The sequence below is a fragment of the Pectinophora gossypiella genome, chromosome 7 (assembly GCF_024362695.1).
Source record: "Pectinophora gossypiella chromosome 7, ilPecGoss1.1, whole genome shotgun sequence".
NCBI lineage: Eukaryota > Metazoa > Arthropoda > Insecta > Lepidoptera > Gelechiidae > Pectinophora > Pectinophora gossypiella.
The window spans coordinates 13417023-13438048 of NC_065410.1; the positions used below are offsets into that span (position 1 = coordinate 13417023).

The 21026-nt window shown below is 39.1% G+C and overlaps 2 protein-coding genes across 2 annotated transcripts in view; both read right to left on the reverse strand.

Moving 5' to 3' along the window:
* Positions 1-21026, reverse strand: part of LOC126368433 (trichohyalin-like) — a 96454-nt gene that overhangs the window by 48619 nt on the left and 26809 nt on the right. The window lies entirely within an intron of this gene.
* On the reverse strand, positions 72-20861 carry LOC126368417 (transmembrane protein 87A). The gene is made up of 11 exons (XM_050012408.1): positions 20611-20861; positions 20227-20287; positions 15582-15676; positions 12716-12886; positions 10970-11119; positions 6575-6750; positions 5734-5841; positions 4427-4645; positions 2607-2727; positions 648-795; positions 72-309 (listed from the first exon to the last, which is right to left on the reverse strand). Exons 1-11 carry the CDS (start codon positions 20701-20703, stop codon positions 92-94), a joined length of 1560 nt encoding a protein of 519 aa, XP_049868365.1. The 5' UTR covers positions 20704-20861; the 3' UTR covers positions 72-91.

Sequence of the window (21026 nt, forward strand, 5' to 3'; positions counted from 1 at the left end):
GTTTCCTCATTATTTCAAGTAGCAAATCTTACAGTTTTGGGTTGTTTGAAGTTGGTTAAATAAAAAGTCAATTTATACATAGTTTACAAGTTTATTGCATTTTGGAGACTTCGAACTTAGTGTTGATGATCTCTTCGTCGGAATCCAGCAGTGGTAGAGTACTTGTGGGGATATTCTCTTCCACCCAGCGTAGGTCCGAGTCGAGGGAGTTGTTCTCGTGTGGGGCATCGCCCGCTTCGCTGGGGCCGCTGACACTTGGGCCACGCATCTTCACTCCATACGCGTCGTTCACGAATTGCTCTTCCTCTTCTGTAATAGAATAGAATAAGGAATAACAGCCCCTGTGGTCTAGTGGTTAGAGCACTGGAGATCCGGGTTCAATTCCCGATGAGGACATTGTCGAAAACACTTGAGACTGTCCTTTGTTTGGTAAGGATATTGCAGGCTTGAATCACCAGATTGTCCGATAAAGAAAGATGATTACGTGCTTCGGAAGGCACGTTAGGCTGTTGGTCCCGGCTATTACCACCGCTGACGGGCGCTCGCTGGGCCTCCCCCAACGTGGAACCACCCGGTGGGTTCGACCTCGCAAGCTGTAGGACGTATATAGGCTGTATATCTATGTGCAGGGTGTTAAGAGTACGCACCATCGTCGTCTTCGGCGTTGTCCAGCAGCGGCGTGAAGGCGTACCGCTGGTTGTTGTTGGTGGGCCGCCACAGGATCATGATGACAGTAAGTACAGCCGCGAACAACATGTGCCAGTACGCCTCGTCCATCCACACTTCCTTCCAATCCTGAATTCATACACATTGACATTGTATGAGGTTTGCGCGGTATAAACTACCACTAAAACACATAACGACGGATTCCTACCGCGTTCAATACACATGACATGACACAATAGAACATAAGCTCACGTATCCCAATGGGGTAGTCAGAGGTATATCCGTCGTAAGATGATCTAAGTACCCACACCTCACCGAGATGATATGACATACATCTAATTCGTAATAATATTTGCATGATATTGTTGATAGCTGATAAAGAAGAACTTTTGTGTACATCCATCTGTTAAAGTACCCTTTTCAAAGGCAAATAATGAGCATTTCTACATCTGAGACATCCAATATTTCGACACTGCTGCAAGTGCCATGATCACGGTATGACACGACTGTAAGAACCCGGCATTATGTGTTTTTTAGATTGACAATGGTACTAATTCCTGTAAATACCATCTAATTTTAAGTTAAGAATAAGAATAAAATAAATTTATTGCCAGTAACAATTTACATTTTCTATATAAACTAAGTAATTATGAATATTGCGAATACGGGCAAAAGGAAATGGCTCAGCTTGTGCTGCGATGGAGCCATGCTATGGCGCCATCCAGCGCTGGTTTTCAGTCATTTCCTCTTCCTGAGATATTGTGCGGAAGTAATTGTCAACGAGGGCTAGAGGATATTAAATAGAATTATACAGTAGCTTTAGGTAGAAAAAAGAAACAATAAAAAGACAATCAATTAAAATTATAAGTAGGTACTCTTGAGTGTGTGTGTGTATGTGTTTGCGTATGCGTGTGTGTGTGTGTGTGTGTGTGTGTGTGTGTGTGTGTGTGTGTGTGTGTGTGTGTGTGTGTGTGTGTGTGTGTGTGTGCGTGCGTGTGTAAGCGTGTTTGTTGGGTTAGATTGTGTTTGAATGAATATATATGTTATATCTGTCATTTTCTTATCCGCCGAAATGGAAAGGGACGGGTAATCGACAAGCATAAAATCTATAACACACGTCAATTTTAAGCACAAATCTAAAACGACCGTCTAAAAATTTTACATTGGCCAATAACCCGACAGGATTAAGTTGACAGCACACGTCAAACGGTTTGCATACCAGCGAGATACCTTTTTGATTCGCCCGGGTTATTCATTAATTTACTCATTCTTCCTAAAATTAAGAGCTATCAATCATCCGTCCCTTTCCTTTTCGGCGGATAAGAAAATGACAGGTATAACTTAAAGTAAAATTAGGAGGTGTCTGCAGGAATTAGCACCATTGTAAGTAAATTTGCAAAATAAAGAATAAAACTACCGCACCGCACTGCACCGCTTCGTGTCGGGCGTCGATCTCACCCCCTCAACCCACACATAACATAAACAGCCTATATACGTCCCACTGCTGGGCACAGGCCTCCCCTCAATCAACCGGAAGGGGTATGGAGCATACCCCACTACGCTGCTCCAATGCGGGTTGGTGGAGGTGTTTTTACGGCTAATAGCCGGGCCAACGGCTTAACGTGCCCTCCGAAGCACGGAATCATCTTACTTTTTCGGACAATCAGGTGATTCAAGCCTAAAAAGTCCTTACCAAACAAAGGACAGTCTCACAAAGTGATTTCGACAATGTCCCCATAGGGAATCGAACCCGGACCTCCAGATCGCACACACACATGATAAAAGAAGACTTCTTGTGCGCTTATGAAACGATTGATGAATGAATGAATGAAAAACAAGGGAAGTATAACACCAGGGTTGATAAGGTCGGTTATTGATTGGCTAAGTTTCTCGATTATTTTATTGGTCTCGCAATGAGGAATTAGTAAGGAAGTACTCACAGTAATGCAGGTCATGACCCGGTAGGACTTGATGGAATAGAGCATGAAGATCACAGAGGATATCACCGCGAATATCAGCGTGTTCGTGAAGTGACGGTACAGGGACAGCTTGATAGTGTTTCTGAAACGAAACAATTAGTTGTATAAGTAAGTTTATTATTATATTTTCTTAGTCTTATCTAGTCTAAAGTGTCCCACTGCTGAGCGAAGGCCTCCCTCTATTTCTTTTCTCTCCAATGCTTCCTCCAGCCAGCCTTCCAGCGGGCTTAGCACCGTAAGCGCGCGACTCTTTCTCGCCTCGACATACGTTACCCGTCACTCTCTCACAGTACTGCACAGAAAGAGACAGACGATCTCTGTCGCGGCGAGAAAGAGTCGCGTGCTTACGGTGCTAAGCCCACAGGAAAGCGTCCAAGTCGTCGAGCCATCTTCTTCCGTGTCTCGGTCTGCCACGCCTACGTCTGTCTCTACTCGGAGACCGTTCTATGGTGATCTTAGCCCACAGGTCGTTAGGCATCCGACAGACGTGACGTATTTGTCTAAACTCCTCCAAACAAAAAGTTTATTGTAAATAGTGTATTTTTGTTTAATAGACGACCGAACCTGCCCCGTGTGTTATGACGTCACACGACATGCCTCCGTTTAACAAAACAAGCTAAAATCGCATTATTTCCAGCTACCAACCTTGCTACGACAATTAAAAGGGAAAAAGAAAAGAATAGGCTTGGCTGCCTAATATCAGTTCCCAAATAATACAATATACAGAGTGCTAGTGACATCGTAACCAATACTGAGGGGGATGATTCAGACCATGTTTCTGAGTTGATATCAAGTGGAATTTCCTGTCGGAAAATTCATGAAAAGTTTAGCGTTTCTTTTTTATTACTTTCAGTTCTATACTTTTGCGACGAAAATTCCACTTGATATCAACTCAGAATCAAGGTCACAATCATCCCTCGAAGTTTTCGTTACGATTTCACTAACAACCATACGCACTTGTTGGCAACCTGTATGTTCTTGTACGGGGTGTAAGTGACATCGTAACCACTAAGAGGGATGATTCAGCGCATTATTCTGAGTTAATATCAAGTAGAATTTTCCATCGCAAAAATATAGAATTGAAAATAATTTTAAAAAACTAAAAAAACATCCCTGCATACAAAATAATAATAAAGATTTATTTTCAGACATTACAATCCATAGGTGTTAGTAATTACAATCTTATTCCATTGTTAGTAAACATACAGCATTCAAATTCAAAAATATCTTTATTCGGTAGATAACATAGTTACACTTCAAAGTGTAACCGTCAATTTTTACATGACGAAATGCGCCTAAAACTACTATAGCTTCTCACAACCTGTATAGCCGGGGAAAAGAAGCTGCAAGGAAAACCTCGGCACAGGGCCCTAGACGTCCTTTTTTTAAAATAAACATAACATCATCATCAACCCATTAACGTTCTCACTGCTGGGGCACGGGCCTTCCCTATGGATGGATAGGGAGATCGGGCCTTAAACCATCACGCGGGCCCAGTGCGGATTGATGGTTATTAACGGTTATTGCTAATGCAGCCGGGACCAACGGCTTAACGTGCCTTACGAAGCACGGAGGAGCTCGAGATGAAAACTTTTTTTTTGGGGTCACCCATCCTATGCCTTTGCGAAAGTTGCTTAACTTCAACAATCGCAGACCGAGCGCGTTTACCGCTGCGCCACCGAGCTCCTCAAACATAACATATCATTATACAATTGAGTAATTTAGCTGCCTAATAATTTTAAGATACAATTATAATATTGATAAAAAACAGTCAGTATTACCTCCTGAGCTGCAACGTGCGCATGGTGTGAGCGAGCGAGACAAAGACCCACCAGCATACAGCGCTGTCTAACAAGGACAGAGGTGCCTCAGACAGGAGGAGGTCGCGGTTCGAGTCGTCGGCCTTGTGGTGAAGTCGGAGCCACGCTTCTACTCCGGCGAGTATACCCCACAGCATGCCCGTGCCGACTACGCGTTGGAGCGCTGGGCCGAGACGCGGTCTGGAAAAAAAAGTTTTGTAAGAAGCCTGGAAGTTATAAGTATATTTCTTCTTCTTCTATCGTGTGGGTTGTGAGGTGGATTACCAACCTCATCTACCCTGGTGTCAGGGTTATTATTGAACCGCCAAAGGCCCCTGACATGGCTCATGTAACGACTACATACTTAGTTCACTAAGTAGTAACTGGGACCAACGGCTTAACGTGCCTTCCGAAGCACGGATCATCTTACTTTCGGACAATCAGGTGATCAGTCTGTAATGTCCTAACCAAACTAGGGATCACAAAGTGATTTTTGTGGTACGTCCCCACCAGGATTCGAACCCGGGACCTTCGGATCGTGATCCCAACGCTCAACCAGTGGACCATGTTATGGCACAGTTTCGACAGCATCAAAAAGCGAATCGCGTACGTGCGACAAAACCGAATTGCGAATATCTAAAGTTCTATCTTTACTTCCGATATAATGGTGCTGATTCGGGCAGCCACCAACTTAATTTGGCAGGACTGCAACTAACTCTATTTTTTTCCAACGCTTATTGTAAGTGAAGGACGACACTAGTTTAACAACTGTCAAACTAAAATAAGGTTAAGTTTGTGTGCCCCCGAATAGGCTCCATTGTACGACTTAACTTATTTGAGTAAACCATTTTTTATCGTTCGTCCTGTTCTATAACTTAGAGATAAAAAAGGACAGGTAGTGGTGCTAATTCCTGCAGTTGCCATCTAATTTTATTTTAAGTTATACCTGTCATTTTTTTATCCGTTGAAAAAGAAAGGGACGGGTAATCGACAGGCATAGAGTAAATTTTAAGCAGAAATCCAAAACAACCGTCTAAAAATTTTACATCGGCCAATAACGCGACAGAGTTAAGTAGACAGCACGTCAAACGGATTGCATACCAGCGAGATGCCTATTTTATTCGCCCGTGTTATATTATGTATTCGTTTTGAAATTAACTTGTTGACAATCATGCGTCCCTTTTCTTTTCGGCGAATAAGAAAATTACTGTAACTTAAAATTAGGTGTCTGCAGGAATCGGGGACAGTATTAAATTACTGTCACTATTAGTATAAATATGCCAACTCACTTGACAATCCCGAAGCCGAGTGAGACGATGATGACGAGCATCCTGGCGAGGGCCCGCTTTGCCACCGACACCCATTCGGCAAACATGTAAGCTTCCGCGTTGAAGATCCTGCAACAATAATAAGGAATTAGCAACACACAGGGGGGTACAGGGGGGTTAAAAAGGCAACATAGAAGCAATTCACCTAAGAAAGCAATATTGCTATTTGACATTTATACTTTTATATGCGCAAATATCAAATTGAGTAAAAAAAAATTGCATTTTTATTTAACCCCCTCGTCTTAGTTACAGATTTTATAACTTGGCTATTACGATATATATAAATGTGTGGTATGTACGGTCACGAGCATTAATATGTATACACTTTGGTACCATGTCACATTAACTTTTTTGGCAAATTGAACTGTAAGTCTCACTAAATTTCAAATATGTTAGTGCGACAAAGCCCTAAAGTGGATACATTATATTGCTCATGACTGTATATCCAGTCTGGTTGACAGAGGAGTAGAAAGGTAGCGTGCTCAACGGTGTAATAAGACGAGTAATAGCAATAAGTGAATGTAGCCCCGATATGAACAATCCGGCCCATGAAGTCAATCATCGTTTATCGCTATCGATCCACTAGGGTCGATTAATTCTTTCAAATATTTTTCCTCTCAGACAACGCCCTGAGCCGAGGTTCGCGCCTAACTGGGCACCTCAGGCCTTGTGTCTTAAACGTTGTACCGGGTGAGAACCTTTAGCGCTTCCTATTTGTCCGGTCAAGTAGCGCAATCTGCGTAAATCCGTAAAAAAAAAAGCTACAATAATTAGCAGATAAGTCAAAGGCCCATAGACATACCCAGTCCGGTTGATGGAGGAGTACACGCCGTAGTATGTGGCGCTCTCGACCATGCCGAGCAGCGCGACGCCGCCGATCCAGTACTGGATCCGCAGCAGGTCTCGCCACTGCAGCCCGCACACTATCAGCCAGCACGAGCAGAGCACCGTGTACACGCCGCACATTACGCCGAAGAACTGAAAAAAACAGACTTTTGTTTACCTACCACATAAACCAAACCTCACAAAGAAATGTACAGTCACGAGTACCAATATGTGTATACTCAGAAATCAGAAATCAGAATCATTTATTCAACGTAATTATCGTGGATAAACTTGTTGAAGGTCAATGTAACATTTTTGAATTTACGTCATTTCGCAAGGTGTTATGGCTGAGGAGAAGAAATGACAAGAAACTGCAACAGCAACACATCTTTTAAAAACCAATGAGGATATACATTACAAGTTATTTAATAACTAGAGGAACACATTCAATACCAGACATTTTTATCATTTAGGTAGTCATTAATCTTATAATAAGCTTTTTTACATAAAGTAAGCTTCACGTGAGCTTTAAATTTATTTTCTGACAAATTTAAAATATTATCTGGTATTTTATTGTAAAAACGTATACATAACCCCAAAAAAGATGAATTTAATTTACTTAATCTAGAATTTTGAATAGCAATTTTATGTTTATTTCTTGTATTGTAAGTATGCCTTTCACAGTTTCTCGGAAGGAGAGATAAGTTTTTACGTACATACATAATGTTTTCATATATATATTGACTTGCGACCGTCAGTATATTTATTTCTTTAAACAGCTCCCTCAAAGAGTCCCGACAACGCAGCTTATAAATAGCGCGAACTGCTCTTTTTTGAATGATGAAAATAGTTTCTACATCAGCGGCTCGACCCCACAGCAAAATACCGTAAGACATTATGCTGTGGAAGTAGCTGAAGTAGACAAGTCTAGCAGTGGGTACATCTGTGAGTTTTCGGATCCTTCTGACGGCATATGCTGCTGAACTTAGCTTGCCCGCTAGTGATACAATATGTGGGCCCCATTGAAGTTTTGAATCTACAGTAATTCCTAAGAAAACTGTGTGTTCAACAAAATCTAGTTTCTCGTCGTTAATTTTAATGTTATTATTTACTTTCTTTACGTTTGGTAGAACAAATTTAATACACTTCGTTTTCTTAGCATTTAGAACTAGGTTATTTACTGTAAACCAACTTAGAACCTGCGACACAGCGCTGTTTGCTTCGTCAAATTCCTCTAACTTTCTGTCGATTTTAAATATAAGAGAAGTGTCATCCGCGAACAGCACAATGTCAGCTTGGTTCTGTACTACATAAGGTAAATCATTTATGTACACTAAAAAAAGAAACGGACCCAAAATGGATCCTTGAGGAACTCCCATTTGAATATGAGAGCCCGAAGAAGTTGTACTATTGATTTGTACCTTTTGTATCCTACCACCTAGATATGAATTTAACAAACTGAGAGCTCCATTATTTAGTCCATAGTGCCTCAATTTCAAAAGCAAGGTCTCGTGATCCACGCAGTCGAACGCCTTAGACAAGTCACAGAATACTCCTACGGCATTCTGCGACTTCTCCCAAGCATCGAAAATGTGTCGAACAAATGTCACACTCGCGTCTGTTTTAGACCGACCCTTAGTAAAACCAAACTGCTGGCTGTGGAGTAAGTTATTTAAATTAAAATGACATAGCAGTTGGTCGAGAATAATTTTCTCGAAAATTTTACTAAGTACTGGTAGAATAGAAACCGGTCTATAATTCGTGGGGTCTGATTTTGTGCCCGATTTAAAAAGAGGTATAACTTTACTGATTTTCATTAAATTTGGAAAAGTTTCAACACTCATATTAAAAATGTAAGCTAGATATGGTGCTAAGATATCAATAACAGAGCTCATCAATTTGACAGACAATCCCCATAAATCTTTCGAGGTTTTAAGTTTCAGCTGTTTGAATACTTTAACAATACTACTCGGATCAACGCGTTTAAAATCAAATAATTCAGTGCAAGCAGTAACATTACTTTTTAATAATATATCAGCTTCAACAGGAGAGGACCTGAGAGATTCTGTAGTTTTTACAGGGATGTTCGTGAAGAATTTATCAAAAACTTCAGCTACATCTTTATCTTGTTTTACTAACCCAGTGCCCGATTCTATATTGTATTCTAATTCACGCGGTTTAGAAGCCTTTGTTTCACTATTTATTACTTGCCAAACTGCCTTTATTTTATTATCCTATACTTTAAAACCATGTCACATTACAGTCTCTTAAACGTGGTGGCGGACAGAATTGACTGTCCCATTATGAGGCATTGGATTGACATCCATGTCTCACACTAGGTTTGTGTCGAGTTAATTTAATATGTGCTAACTAACATAGTATAAGTCCCTTACTAACCATTATGGATGTACAAAAGTCCGAAATAAAGTTTTATTATTATTATATGTCTTTTTCATATCTCGGGCCTATGGAGGCCCGGACTTTTGAAAGGCGTGCGTGGGGCCGAAGCCAACACGTAGAGGCCCCTTAAGACAGTTTAATCTAAATGTGGCGTGACACCAACCGGCGATTATCCCTGTATGCACTATGGGAGTGCACCCAAAGACAATCCCCGGTTTGTGTAGGACTATTGCAGATTATGGGAACAAAGGGAACTGGGCTATTGGGTTGGGGGTTAGTGGACCGGGATACTAGAGCTATGGGGGACTATGGCGCCTGCTCGATCAATGTTGGTATGCTCGATCAATGATGGTATTATTATTATTGTATGTCTTTTTCATATCTCGGGCCTATGGAGGCCCGGACTTTTGGAAGGCGTGCGTGGGGCCGAAGCCAACACGTAGAGGCCCCTTAAGACAGTTTAATCTAAATGTGGTGTGACACCAACCGGCGATTATCCCTGTATGCACTATGGGAGTGCACCCAAAGACAATCCCCGGTTCGTGTAGGACTATTGCAGATTATGGGAACAAAGGGAACTGGGCTATTGGGTTGGGGGTTAGTGGACCGGGATACTGGAGCTATGGGGGACTATGGCGCCTGCTCGACCAATGTTGGTAAACATGGATAAATGAGCAGGCGGCGACTCGCCACTCACTGGATGGGCCACCTATCTAGCCGACGCGACTGGACGGCAAGGCAGCAACATGGTTGTGAGCAGCTCAGGGTGTCGAGAGGTGTACACCGCTTTCTGCGAGGCGGTTTACCCGCCTCACCAACTCGCGACTTATGCATCTTTCACTTCCACCCTGCGAGCGTATAGCTCTAACGCCCCACTCTGGCCGGCCAATGAAGGCAAGCCAGAGGTGAGAGTCCTGCGGCCCCCGCTGGGGTCCACTCCGGCCGGCCAGTGAAGGCAAGTCGGAGACGGAGGGCCTGACCGACTCTCGGGGGATCTCAGCTCCGTGGTGTCGTCACTCACCAACAGCTCGCCACAAGCTGGCCTGCGGAGACTGACTGCACTGTTGAATTCACCAGGTTCGCTGATAAATTCACCAGGGGGCGATGGGGTCGTCACATCCCGACGCCTTATTATTATTATTATTATTATTATTATTATTATTATTAACTTTTTTGACAAATAAAACCGTAAGTCTCTTTAAATGTCAAATATGATAGTGCGACAGGGTTCTAATGTGGGTAAATGATATTGCTCATGACTATACATACATATCACTTGTTGCGCTTTTCATTTCACTACTATCTATGGTTGTTGTTTTACCACAATTTCACCTGATGGTAAGTGACGATGTGGTCTCAGGTGGATATTTATCAAGTTTACTTTTGAAAGAGTTCACTGAGGGAGAACCGGGAGTAAAAGGGCCACATTGAAGCACTTCATATGAAAAGAAATATTGCAATTTGACATTTGCGCATATAACAGTAAGTGAGTTTTGATGAATTGCTTCAATATGGCCTTTCTAATCCCCTGATCACAGTTTCTGGCAGTTTATTCCACGCGTCTACTACATGCTTGTCAAAAAAGGTGGTATAAGAGGTTGGTTGATGTCATAACTTGTTGAGGACCTCGGAAATCGCGCTCGGTCTGCGATTGTTGAAGTTAAGCAACTTTCGCAAAGGCCGGTCATAGGATGGGTGACCACAAAAAAAAAAGAATTCATCATGAGCTCCTCCGTGCTTCGGAAGGCACGTTAAGCCGTTGGTCCCGGCTGCATTAGCAGTCGTTAATAACCACCAATCCGCACAGGGCCCGCGTGGTGGTTTAAGGCCCGATCTCCCTATCCATCCATAGGGAAGGCCCGTGCCCCAGCACTGGGGACGTTAATGGGCTGGTGATGATGATGACGATGATGTCATAACAACCAAATCGAACTGTTCTATTCTTCCTAATGTACCTACAGTTCATACTTACAGGTAACAGTGGCCATATGGCAGCAGAGAGGTAGCCAGAGGGCGCCACCATCTCCACGTGTACGGTAACATTGAACTTGGTCGGACCGTGAACTCGCATCCAGAACACATAGATGCCTTCCTTGTTCACGGACAGAATCGTTGGCAGTTTCTGTAAAGAATTGAATACAACTAAAACAGCATACCGAGCAGAAAGAAAGTTTAAAATAAATCCTCTAAGGAAATTATATGACAGGATTATTTAAAAATCCATTGGGCAAATTTTTATTTTTATTACATTTAAAATTGGAATGGTGCCGATTCGTACAACCACCAATCTAATTTCAGCTTAATTTGAGAGGACTAAAAGTAGCTCTATCTCTTTCTTGCACGTGTTGTAAGTGAAGGACGACGGTACTAGTTTAAGAGCTGTCATACATACGGTCACGAGCATTAATATGTATATGTCACCGTAAAATTGTAAATAACGTTAGATTATAATCTATCTCGCGAGATTGTGAACTGTCGAAAAATTGTGAAACATAATATACTGCTTACAATTTAACGTATTATTATTCGTCAGATTATAATCTATCGAAGTAAAACTGTTAAATCACAATCTTACAATTGTCAAATTGTCAACTGTCCGACGGCTGTCCCTGATTGGTCGGCCTTACAGTAGACCGTTCTGTGTCCATAGAGTTAGGAATAAAACACAGGTGTCAGTCAAATAAAATAAATGCTCTTCAAGATTGTGAAATCAAGTACGTATTTATTAATTATTTAGTAAGTAATCAATAATTCTGACATCACATGGTAAGAAAAAATGTATCAAAATTAAAAAATCTGAAACGTATCATTCAGTATACGTTTCGTGTGTAAGATAAACATGCTGGCGGCATAGGGGTGGCCCAAGGGCCACCCCCGCCGCACCCTAACCTACTGTTATGCCTTGTAAAAATTATGACAAAACACTATTATTCTAAAAAAGAATTATGGATATCTATTTATTAATCCCAAAAATAAGTTATACCTAACAAACCAGTATTCCTAGATGTTATTATGGGAAAGTAAAACTATTATGCTAAAAAACGTTATGCAAAAAGGATTATGATAATTAAAATTATGACAAAAACATTTATGCATTTTAAGAGAATCCCAAATTAACATTATGCTCACTCTAATAGTTTTGTAACTCTATGGTATAGCACGCGAGGTGCGTTTCGTATCACAATTTGACGGTTTCACTTCGATAAATTATAATCTACCGAAAAATAATACGTTAAATTGTAAGCAATATGATACGATTCATAATTATTCGACAGTTCACAATCTCGCGAGATTCAAATCGATAGATTATAATCTAACGTTATTTACAATTTTACGGTGACATATACACTTTGGTACCATGTCACATTATCTTTTTTGACAAATTGAACTGTAAGTCTCACTAAATGTCAATTATGTTTGGACATAATTGACATTTAGTGGAATTCCGTTTGGTTCGATCCTGACACACAATGTACAATGTATGTGAAGGAAGCAAGTTCTTTTGCTTCCCTATTTAATAAATAAATTCCCTATTTAATAAGTGGTCCGTGGCTTCAAAGATTGAGCAACTTTGCTTTATGATGAAAATGACTTCGGAACACTCCTGGTAGAACTATACAACACAACTGGTACAATTTGTTATAATCTGAGAAAAAAGTGAATAAGAATAGATCTAATAGTTTACGTTACTTATTAAAAACATAGAATTATAAGTTACCGAGTCCCCAGCACCAATTTTGCTGTTGTCCAATCCCTTGATGTCCGGTATTGGTATGATGCTGTTCCTACCCTCGCATTTCTCCTTTCTCTCGTAATATATGACTTGAGATACATTGTAGTCTTCTGGTGGCCTCGGCAGCGTCTCCGGATTCACACAGTCCACTATTCGCTGTGAAGTTTTGTGTCTATTATTACACGCAAAGATATTTTTTCATCCCTAACTATGGTTTCAACCAAAATTTACCTGAAAGCATCAAGGCATTTTATATTTTTTAAAGAACGTCTAGGTTCTTCTTTCTTTTCTTTCTTTCACGGCAAAACGAACATGATTTTTAAGTGGTCATAGTTAAAGCGATGGAGAGCGACATAGGCTATATTTTGTCTCTTTCTAACTTCTCTAAATTGAGGGGTGGAAGTTTGTATGGAGCATTCAGCAATTTTCAAGGTCTTCTTCTATCGTGTGGGTTGTGAGGTGGATTATCAACTTCATCAACCCTGGTGTCAGGGTTACTATTAAGCCGCCAAAGGCTCCTGACATGACTCATGTAACGACTACGTACTTACATCAGTAAGAAGTAACCGGGACCAACGGTTTAACCTGCCTTCCGAAGCACGGATCATCTTACTTTCGGACAATCAGGTGATTAGCCTGTAATGTCCTAACCAAACGAGATATTTTTGTGATATGTCCCCACTGGGATTCGAACTCTGGATCTCCGGATCGTAAGCCCAACGCTCAACCACTGGGCCACGGAGGCCGTTATTTTCAAGTTAGAACGCAAAAAATTGGTATGCGGACTATTTGTGACGAAGAAAACAATCGTGGATCGTTTTTATTTCGAAAATCTGCCCCCAACCTCTTCAAAGAGGAGGTGTAACTTTATATGCGACTTTATAAAGTAGGAAGGAAGCAACGTTTTGGTACATTAGGAGAGGGGAACCGTGTTACCCGAATAAAACGCGGGAATAGCTTTTAAAGGAATAATAATACGATTCAATTTGACCCTCAGTCAATCGAAAGATTGTTGCTGTTAATGCATTTTTGGCGGTGTTGCGAATTGCTTTGGTATGACTTGAATCGCCTTGCATTGTTTTGACTTCGTGAGGAAAGTATGTCGGATAATAGGGTTGTCAACTTGTCATATGTCCCAATTATAAAAGCAATATCTGTCTCTCTACATCAGTAAAGCAATCTGACCCATTTTAAAAACTTACTATTTATTTTTCAAGCTATTAATGTTCAAGCTGATAAACTGTACGATATCCTATCTACCGAAATGTCTGACAGCAGCAGCGTACGGTCACGAGCATGAATATGTATACACTTTAGTACCATGTCACATTAACTTTTTGGACAAATTGAACTGTAAGTCACACTACATATCTAATATATTAACGCGAAATGGTTCTAAAATGGGTACATGATATTGCTCACGACTGTATCAGATCCCAGTTAAAGTTAAGCTATTAGACGTTTCGGCAGTCGTGAAACATACCCTGAATATTTATTTATTCATTTCATTAGTCGATGCAATTTATCGCAGATGGGATTCACGACTACACCGGAATTTATTAACTCCACAGCGTTATCTTGTTTTTTACGGGGTCCGTTTACCCATGGTGATTCGGATAGAAGCGACTGCCTGTCTGACTTTGTAACCCGCGAAGGAAAAAACAGCTTATAACAGGCCGGCCGGTTACAACTAAGCCGGAATTCTCCTGACAATGAGAGACTTTCCAACTACATTCACAAAAAAGAATACAGATGGCGTTGTACAGCTTTAACGTAATAATTACCTATTTTCTCATTACTCGGATACATAATTATTCCAAAATACAATTTAATTGAGGAGCTCGGTGGCGCAGCGGTAAACGCGGTCGGTCTGCGATTGTTGAAGTTAAGCAACTTTCGCAAAGGCCGGTCATAGGATGGGTGACCACAAAAAAAAAAGTTTTCATCTCGAGCTCCTCCGTGCTTCGGAAGGCACGTTAGGCCGTTGGTCCCGTTGGTGCATTAGCAGTCGTTGATAACCATCAATCCGCACTGGGCCCGCGTGATGGTTTAAGGCCCGATCTCCCTATCCATCCATAGGGAAGGCCCGTGCCCCAGCAGTGGGGACGTTAATGGGCTGATGATGATGATGATGACAATTTAATGGCAGAAGCATATATAAAAAAATATTGTTGCTTGATATTTGGATCACATTATGTATACCACATTATTAGAGAATAACGTTGCTATATACCTATATTGCTTCTCTTTATTTTGATCAGAATATTAATGGGTGGAAGATGTAATTGTGGCTGGGTGTAATAAGAAGGGTCATCATTTATACCCAAAAACGAAGATAAAAGATGCATAATGGTGCTAATTCCTGTAAATACCATCTAATTTTATTTTAAGTTATATCTGTCCTTTTCTTATCCGCCGAAAAGGAAAGGGACAGGTAATCGACAAGCATAAAATTTATGGAACACACGTCAATTTTAAGCACAAATCTAAAACAACCGTCTAAAAATTTTACATCAGTCAATAACCCGACACAGTTAAGTAAACAGCACGTCAAACGGATTGCATACCAGCGACATACCTTTTGATTCGCCCGGGTTATTCATTCATTTACTCATTCTTCCTAAAGTTAAGAGCTGTGAATCATCCGTCCCTTTCCTTTTCGACGGATATGAAAATGACGGATATAACTTAAAATAAAATTAGACGGTGTCTGCAGGAATCGGGGCCATAGTCTGTTATCCATGAAGGTTAAACGGACGAAAAACTGTACAGCGCCATCTGTATTGTTTTTGAGAAAGGTAGCCTGGAAAGGCCCTCATTATAACAACCTGTAGTCTAAGCAAGCACTTACCTGTTCAAAATAATGGAAGTAATCCGGAGAACATCGTGTGGGAGCCCATTGATAAGCGATTGTGATGTTTGTCGGTACCGTCACATCGCAGTGTACTGGAATAAAAATGGAATGTAATATTATAATAGTAATATCGTTTATTGAACATAGCCATACAATTTTACAAATAACTACAAACAACTAATGATCAATTAGGTCGTGTACTAGGTTCAAGATAAATTATGAAATTCAGATTACTAAATCTTCTTTGCGAGTCGATGGCGATCGATACTACATTTTTGCTGACCAATAATTGGCCACGCTTACGGCATTGTCAGTGGCTTCGTAAAGGTCTTTAATAGTGCAGATGTTAGGGCACTTAGGGCAGCACAAAAACACTAAAGACAGATCTAAAACTAACGAACAACTTTTTCTTTTTTCTATTTAACTTATTTATGAATTTTAATCAAGAAATCCGTAATAATAAAAAACGTCAACTCAGGAGGAGGTTTTCTATGACGTCACAGTGTGCTTTTTCCAAGCTTTTTCATACAAATTCTATAGTGATTTCGTGTTTTGTCGTTCAGTAAAAAGAAAGTAACTGATTTGACTAGTTGGAAACCAGCCTACTGCTCTAGATATGCGGCGGTCTCTAAGCTCATGTTTGAATTTAATTTGTATCTTAATAGGTTCGAAACGTAGACCTCTGTCATGCACTTGACTTGTAAACAAAAAGAAATACAGAAACATTTCCAATAATTATCATTTATATCATTAAAAATGAATTAGTTTCTACGGGGCGTTCACCTCTGCCGCAGTTTTGGGGCCAAAAGACCCTAAATGCGGCGCTAATTGACACAATATTCAAAATGTACACCGGAAATGCGCGTTACAATTAACTGTATTTAAGTATATATACCTATATACAGTCCAATTTGGGTTAATGTATTCGAGTGTTATGAACGGATCCATCTCTGTTACGTGTCTGTCTGTACCTAAAGCAATCTGTTCGCAATACCTTATTACGAAATGCTGAACAAACAATTTAAATATTCAAAAATAGATTCCTCTTCTCAGTTCATATCTTATTGCTATGCGGTTATTTTGAATACAACCGGCTAAGCGGCAAATCCCACTATCCTACATCCGATAGCTGTGCGATAATTAGACAATATTATAACATGTTAAATACCGATCCGTCTCTGTTACATGTCTGTCTGTACCTAAAGCAATCTGTTCGCAATACCTTATTACGAAAAACTTAGCTGAACAAACAATTTAAATATTCAAAAATAGATTCCTCTTCTCAGTTCATGTCTTATTGCTATGCGGTTATTTTGAATATAACCGGATGATGATCAATGTATATATATATATATATATCCATATATATACATATATATAAATATATATATATGTATATATGTATATATATGTACATAACCTCACGCTCTGATCCCAAAAGGGGAGGATGGAGCCAACAGTAATCAGAAGAGAACTAACAGTCACTTTTGATACAAAGTCTAAGGTTAATATTATGATGAATTGCATGGAGAAAGATGATTAGCCCATCGCCCGTAAAATGATGGTACTTTACTTCATTTTCGGTAGCTATGATAAATAGCTGAACACATTCTATTTCTTCTGTATCCCAGTCCAGTATAAAACAATTAATGGAATGTATACTGTGTTAACATAAATAATATTCTCATTATCAATAATGAGGGACTTTCCAGGCATATATTTTTTTGGGAATAATTCCCAAAATATAGGTAAATGGGGATGAAATTTTCTTTCTTTTAACCTTCTAATTTCATGGATAAAAGACATATAATGCATCTTTTATCTCTAGTTTTGGATACAACAAATTTTCCACCTTCTTCTCCATCTTGCGTGCGACCTATATTACTTCAGTTCATCAGAATAATAATGGTATCAAAATAATTAAAATAGTAATCAAAATAAAGATAAGTAATATAGGTCGCACGCAAGAAGGAGAAGAAGGTGGAAGATTTGTGGCACGCAACATAATTCTATACTGAACTGGGGGGTTAAAATGGCCACATTGAAGCAATTCATCTAAGAAAGCAATTTGACATTTGTGCATATAAAAGTAAGTGCGCAATACAAACAAATGTCAAATAGCAATATTGCTTTCTTAGATGAATTGCTTCGATGTGGCCATTTTAACCCCCCTGATCCAAATATCAAGAAAATACTTCTGCCATTACATTGTATTTTTGAATAATTATGTACCAAAGCAATGAAAAAATAGGTAAATGAAATTATCAAGTTAAATCTTAACAGCGCCAGCTATATTTTTTTTTAGAACGTAGCCTGGAAAGACCCTTATTCTAAAATATTTTACAGTTGTACAGATTATAAACCATGTCACAAACTGTATAATCTGTACTATATGAGCACAGATAAGGTGACTGTATTGTCCATTTATCAAACAATACTGTTATCATTGTCGGCAGATAATCATTTCTGACTCAATTTGCCATCCATATCCAAACTTGTATTAGGTTTCATGTATTATGTTGCCGCGAGAATGATCTAATATCGAGAATGAAGTGCTTGTTAATGTACATTACTTTACAAGTATAATATTTAATTAAAAGTTGAACTTGTAGTTTTATTTTACTTTAGTACATGAAATAAAGTCTCATAAAAAGTTTGGGAACCACAAGTATAAAGTATTTCTATTCTATTTAACTGTTCAAAGACACATACAGAATGTTAGTGACATCCTAACAGATACTGATGGGGATGATTTAGATAATATAATGATTCTGAGTTAATATCAAGTGGAATTTTGTGACGCAATAGGTATTCATGTTTCTTTTTTTTGCGCTTTTTTAAAGTTATTTTCAACTCCGTACTTTAATGATGGAAAATTCTACTTGAAAAAAAAAAATCCACTGGAGCTGAATCATCCCCCAACGTACAGGTAGCCATACAAGTACGTATGATAACAAAAAATATCAGAAAATTCATGAAAATTTTCATGTTTTTTAAATTATTTTCAATTCCAAATTTTTCCGACGGAAAATTCCACTTTATATCAACTCTGAATCATGGTCAGAATCATCCCTCTTAAGTTTTCGTTACGATGTCACTAATATCCTGTATATCATACCAATTACCAAGTTTGACCAGCCGGGTCTGCATGACAACCGCGCCGCGCGCGGCGCGAATTATATTGACCGCTTCGACCAATAGCCGTTTGCCGTCCATCTACGTTGATAGCATTCATATCGTTTATTGGTTCAAATGCTGGATATAATTAGCGCCGCGCGCGGCGCGGTTGTCATGCAGACCCGGCTGTAAGTATTATATGATCTGTGTCTATACCTTTTCTACTACAGTAAAAAAATGTACTCAGGTGGAGCTGGTTTGCATAGTTAGTTAAAGAATATGAAAGTAAAGCTTAAGCTTTACCTTGAATAATAATTTTCTTCACATTTTTGTTTAACAATTCATAGACTTACTGTAAAACACCTTTTACTTAACATAAACAGCCTATATACGTCCCACTGCTGGGCACAGGCCTCCCCTCAATCAACCGGAGGGGGTATGGAGCATATTCCACCACGCTGCTCCAATGCGGGTTGGTGGTGTTTTTACGGCTAATAGCCGGGACCAACGGCTTAACGTGCCCTCCGAAGCACGGAATCATCTTACTTTTTCGGACAATCAGGTGATTCAAGCCTGAAAAGTAATTACCAAACAAAGGACAGTCTCACAAAGTGATTTCGACAATGTCCCCATCGGGAATCGAACCCGGACCTCCAGATCGTGAGCCTAACGCTCTAACCACTAGGCCACGGAGGCTGTTACTTATAAGAATATAACTAAGTAGGTAAAACATTTTAAGAGAGTGTAAAAAGAAATAACTAATGCAGCATTGGGTTCTGTCACAGTCAAATTGAAAGAATTAAAATTATAAAATCTTCATTCTACATTTATTTTCTCCTCATTTTTCTCTTGAAAGATGTGACATTGTATTGCATAGACTATGTGTACCTATAGCACACCCTGGACACTTCATACAAAAATCTTCATATTATACAGACGCTACACATTAGACAATATTGTATATGCGCATCTGTGATTGTGTGTGTGGCATCTGACGACTAAAGTAAGACCAAGAGGGAGTGAAGTAAACCTAGCTCAGCTGCTGGTGGGGAGCGAAGAGTTGCTGTTCTATACACAGTATTATTCCTTATTTTATGCCTATAGAAAAATATCATGGCCCATTACATGGGAGCTGGGCTGATCGATCACTTGTCATTATTATGTCCTATGACTTTGTATCAAAAGTTGAGTTGAGTTAGGGATTACATTTGTGTTTACGTATATTTATGGAACATATAATAAACTGTATTCAAGTTATTATACTTTATATAAGTAGTATGTGTAATATTGTAAATAAAATTATTTAATAAAAATCAAATGTGTCCATTTGTATTTCACTGTTGTGCTTATAGTGTTGTTAAACCATACATATTGCTCTTATTATTTGTTAAATATTTAATTTAATGGTATTATAAAGTTCTGTATTGCAGTGTGTCAGGGTTTCATATCTATATCCTGTGTATAGTTTGTAAACATCCATGTATTCTTTCAACGAAATTACAAGTCATAATTTTTTTATACTTACATACTACTTTAAGTTTCGAGTCTTTAAACAATGACTTTGCTAGCGTGAAGCCGCAGTTATCCTGAAAACAACATGTGTACACATAAGTATGGCATAACTATGTAGGTACATACCAAGAGATCAACATTTGTATTGCATTGTAATGAAATGGTATAACCAGTAAAATACCAACACAATCGGCATATTTCCTGGTAATTAACTAGCACAGCGATAATAAAACATAGTACCTATGACTAAACTATAAAAAAAACTCATAGGCTTAAAATGAATACGCCTTATCAAAATTACGCCGCTTATTTCTCATGCAATAATGTGACGATATTTTTTCCTTTGTTACACATTAGACATGTATTTGAATGTAGTGGAAAAATACAATGCACTTACCCCGCTAAGCGGCAAATCCCACTTTCCTACATCCGAAAAGCTGTGCGATAATTTGACAATAGATAAAACTAATATAACTAAACTACGATACATGTTAAATACCAATAAATTAATTGAGGAACTATAAATTACTTCAAAAAAACTATTTTTTCTCTTAACATTGTTCTGATTTGCCTATTTTTTAATTTTTTGTTAAATTTACAAAAAGCCTACAATACACTCACTCACATTTGACAGACAAACATGACATTTATTGACACTAGAAACTACAGAAAGTCAGAAAATGACGTGCGTGCGTCTCATAATGTTTTTTTGTGTTACTATTTAATCGAATTAATAAAATAAAGTAAAATGCAAGAACTTCGTGCAAAGTATTTCATTAACTTTATACAGTAATCTCAAATCATGCTTACAAA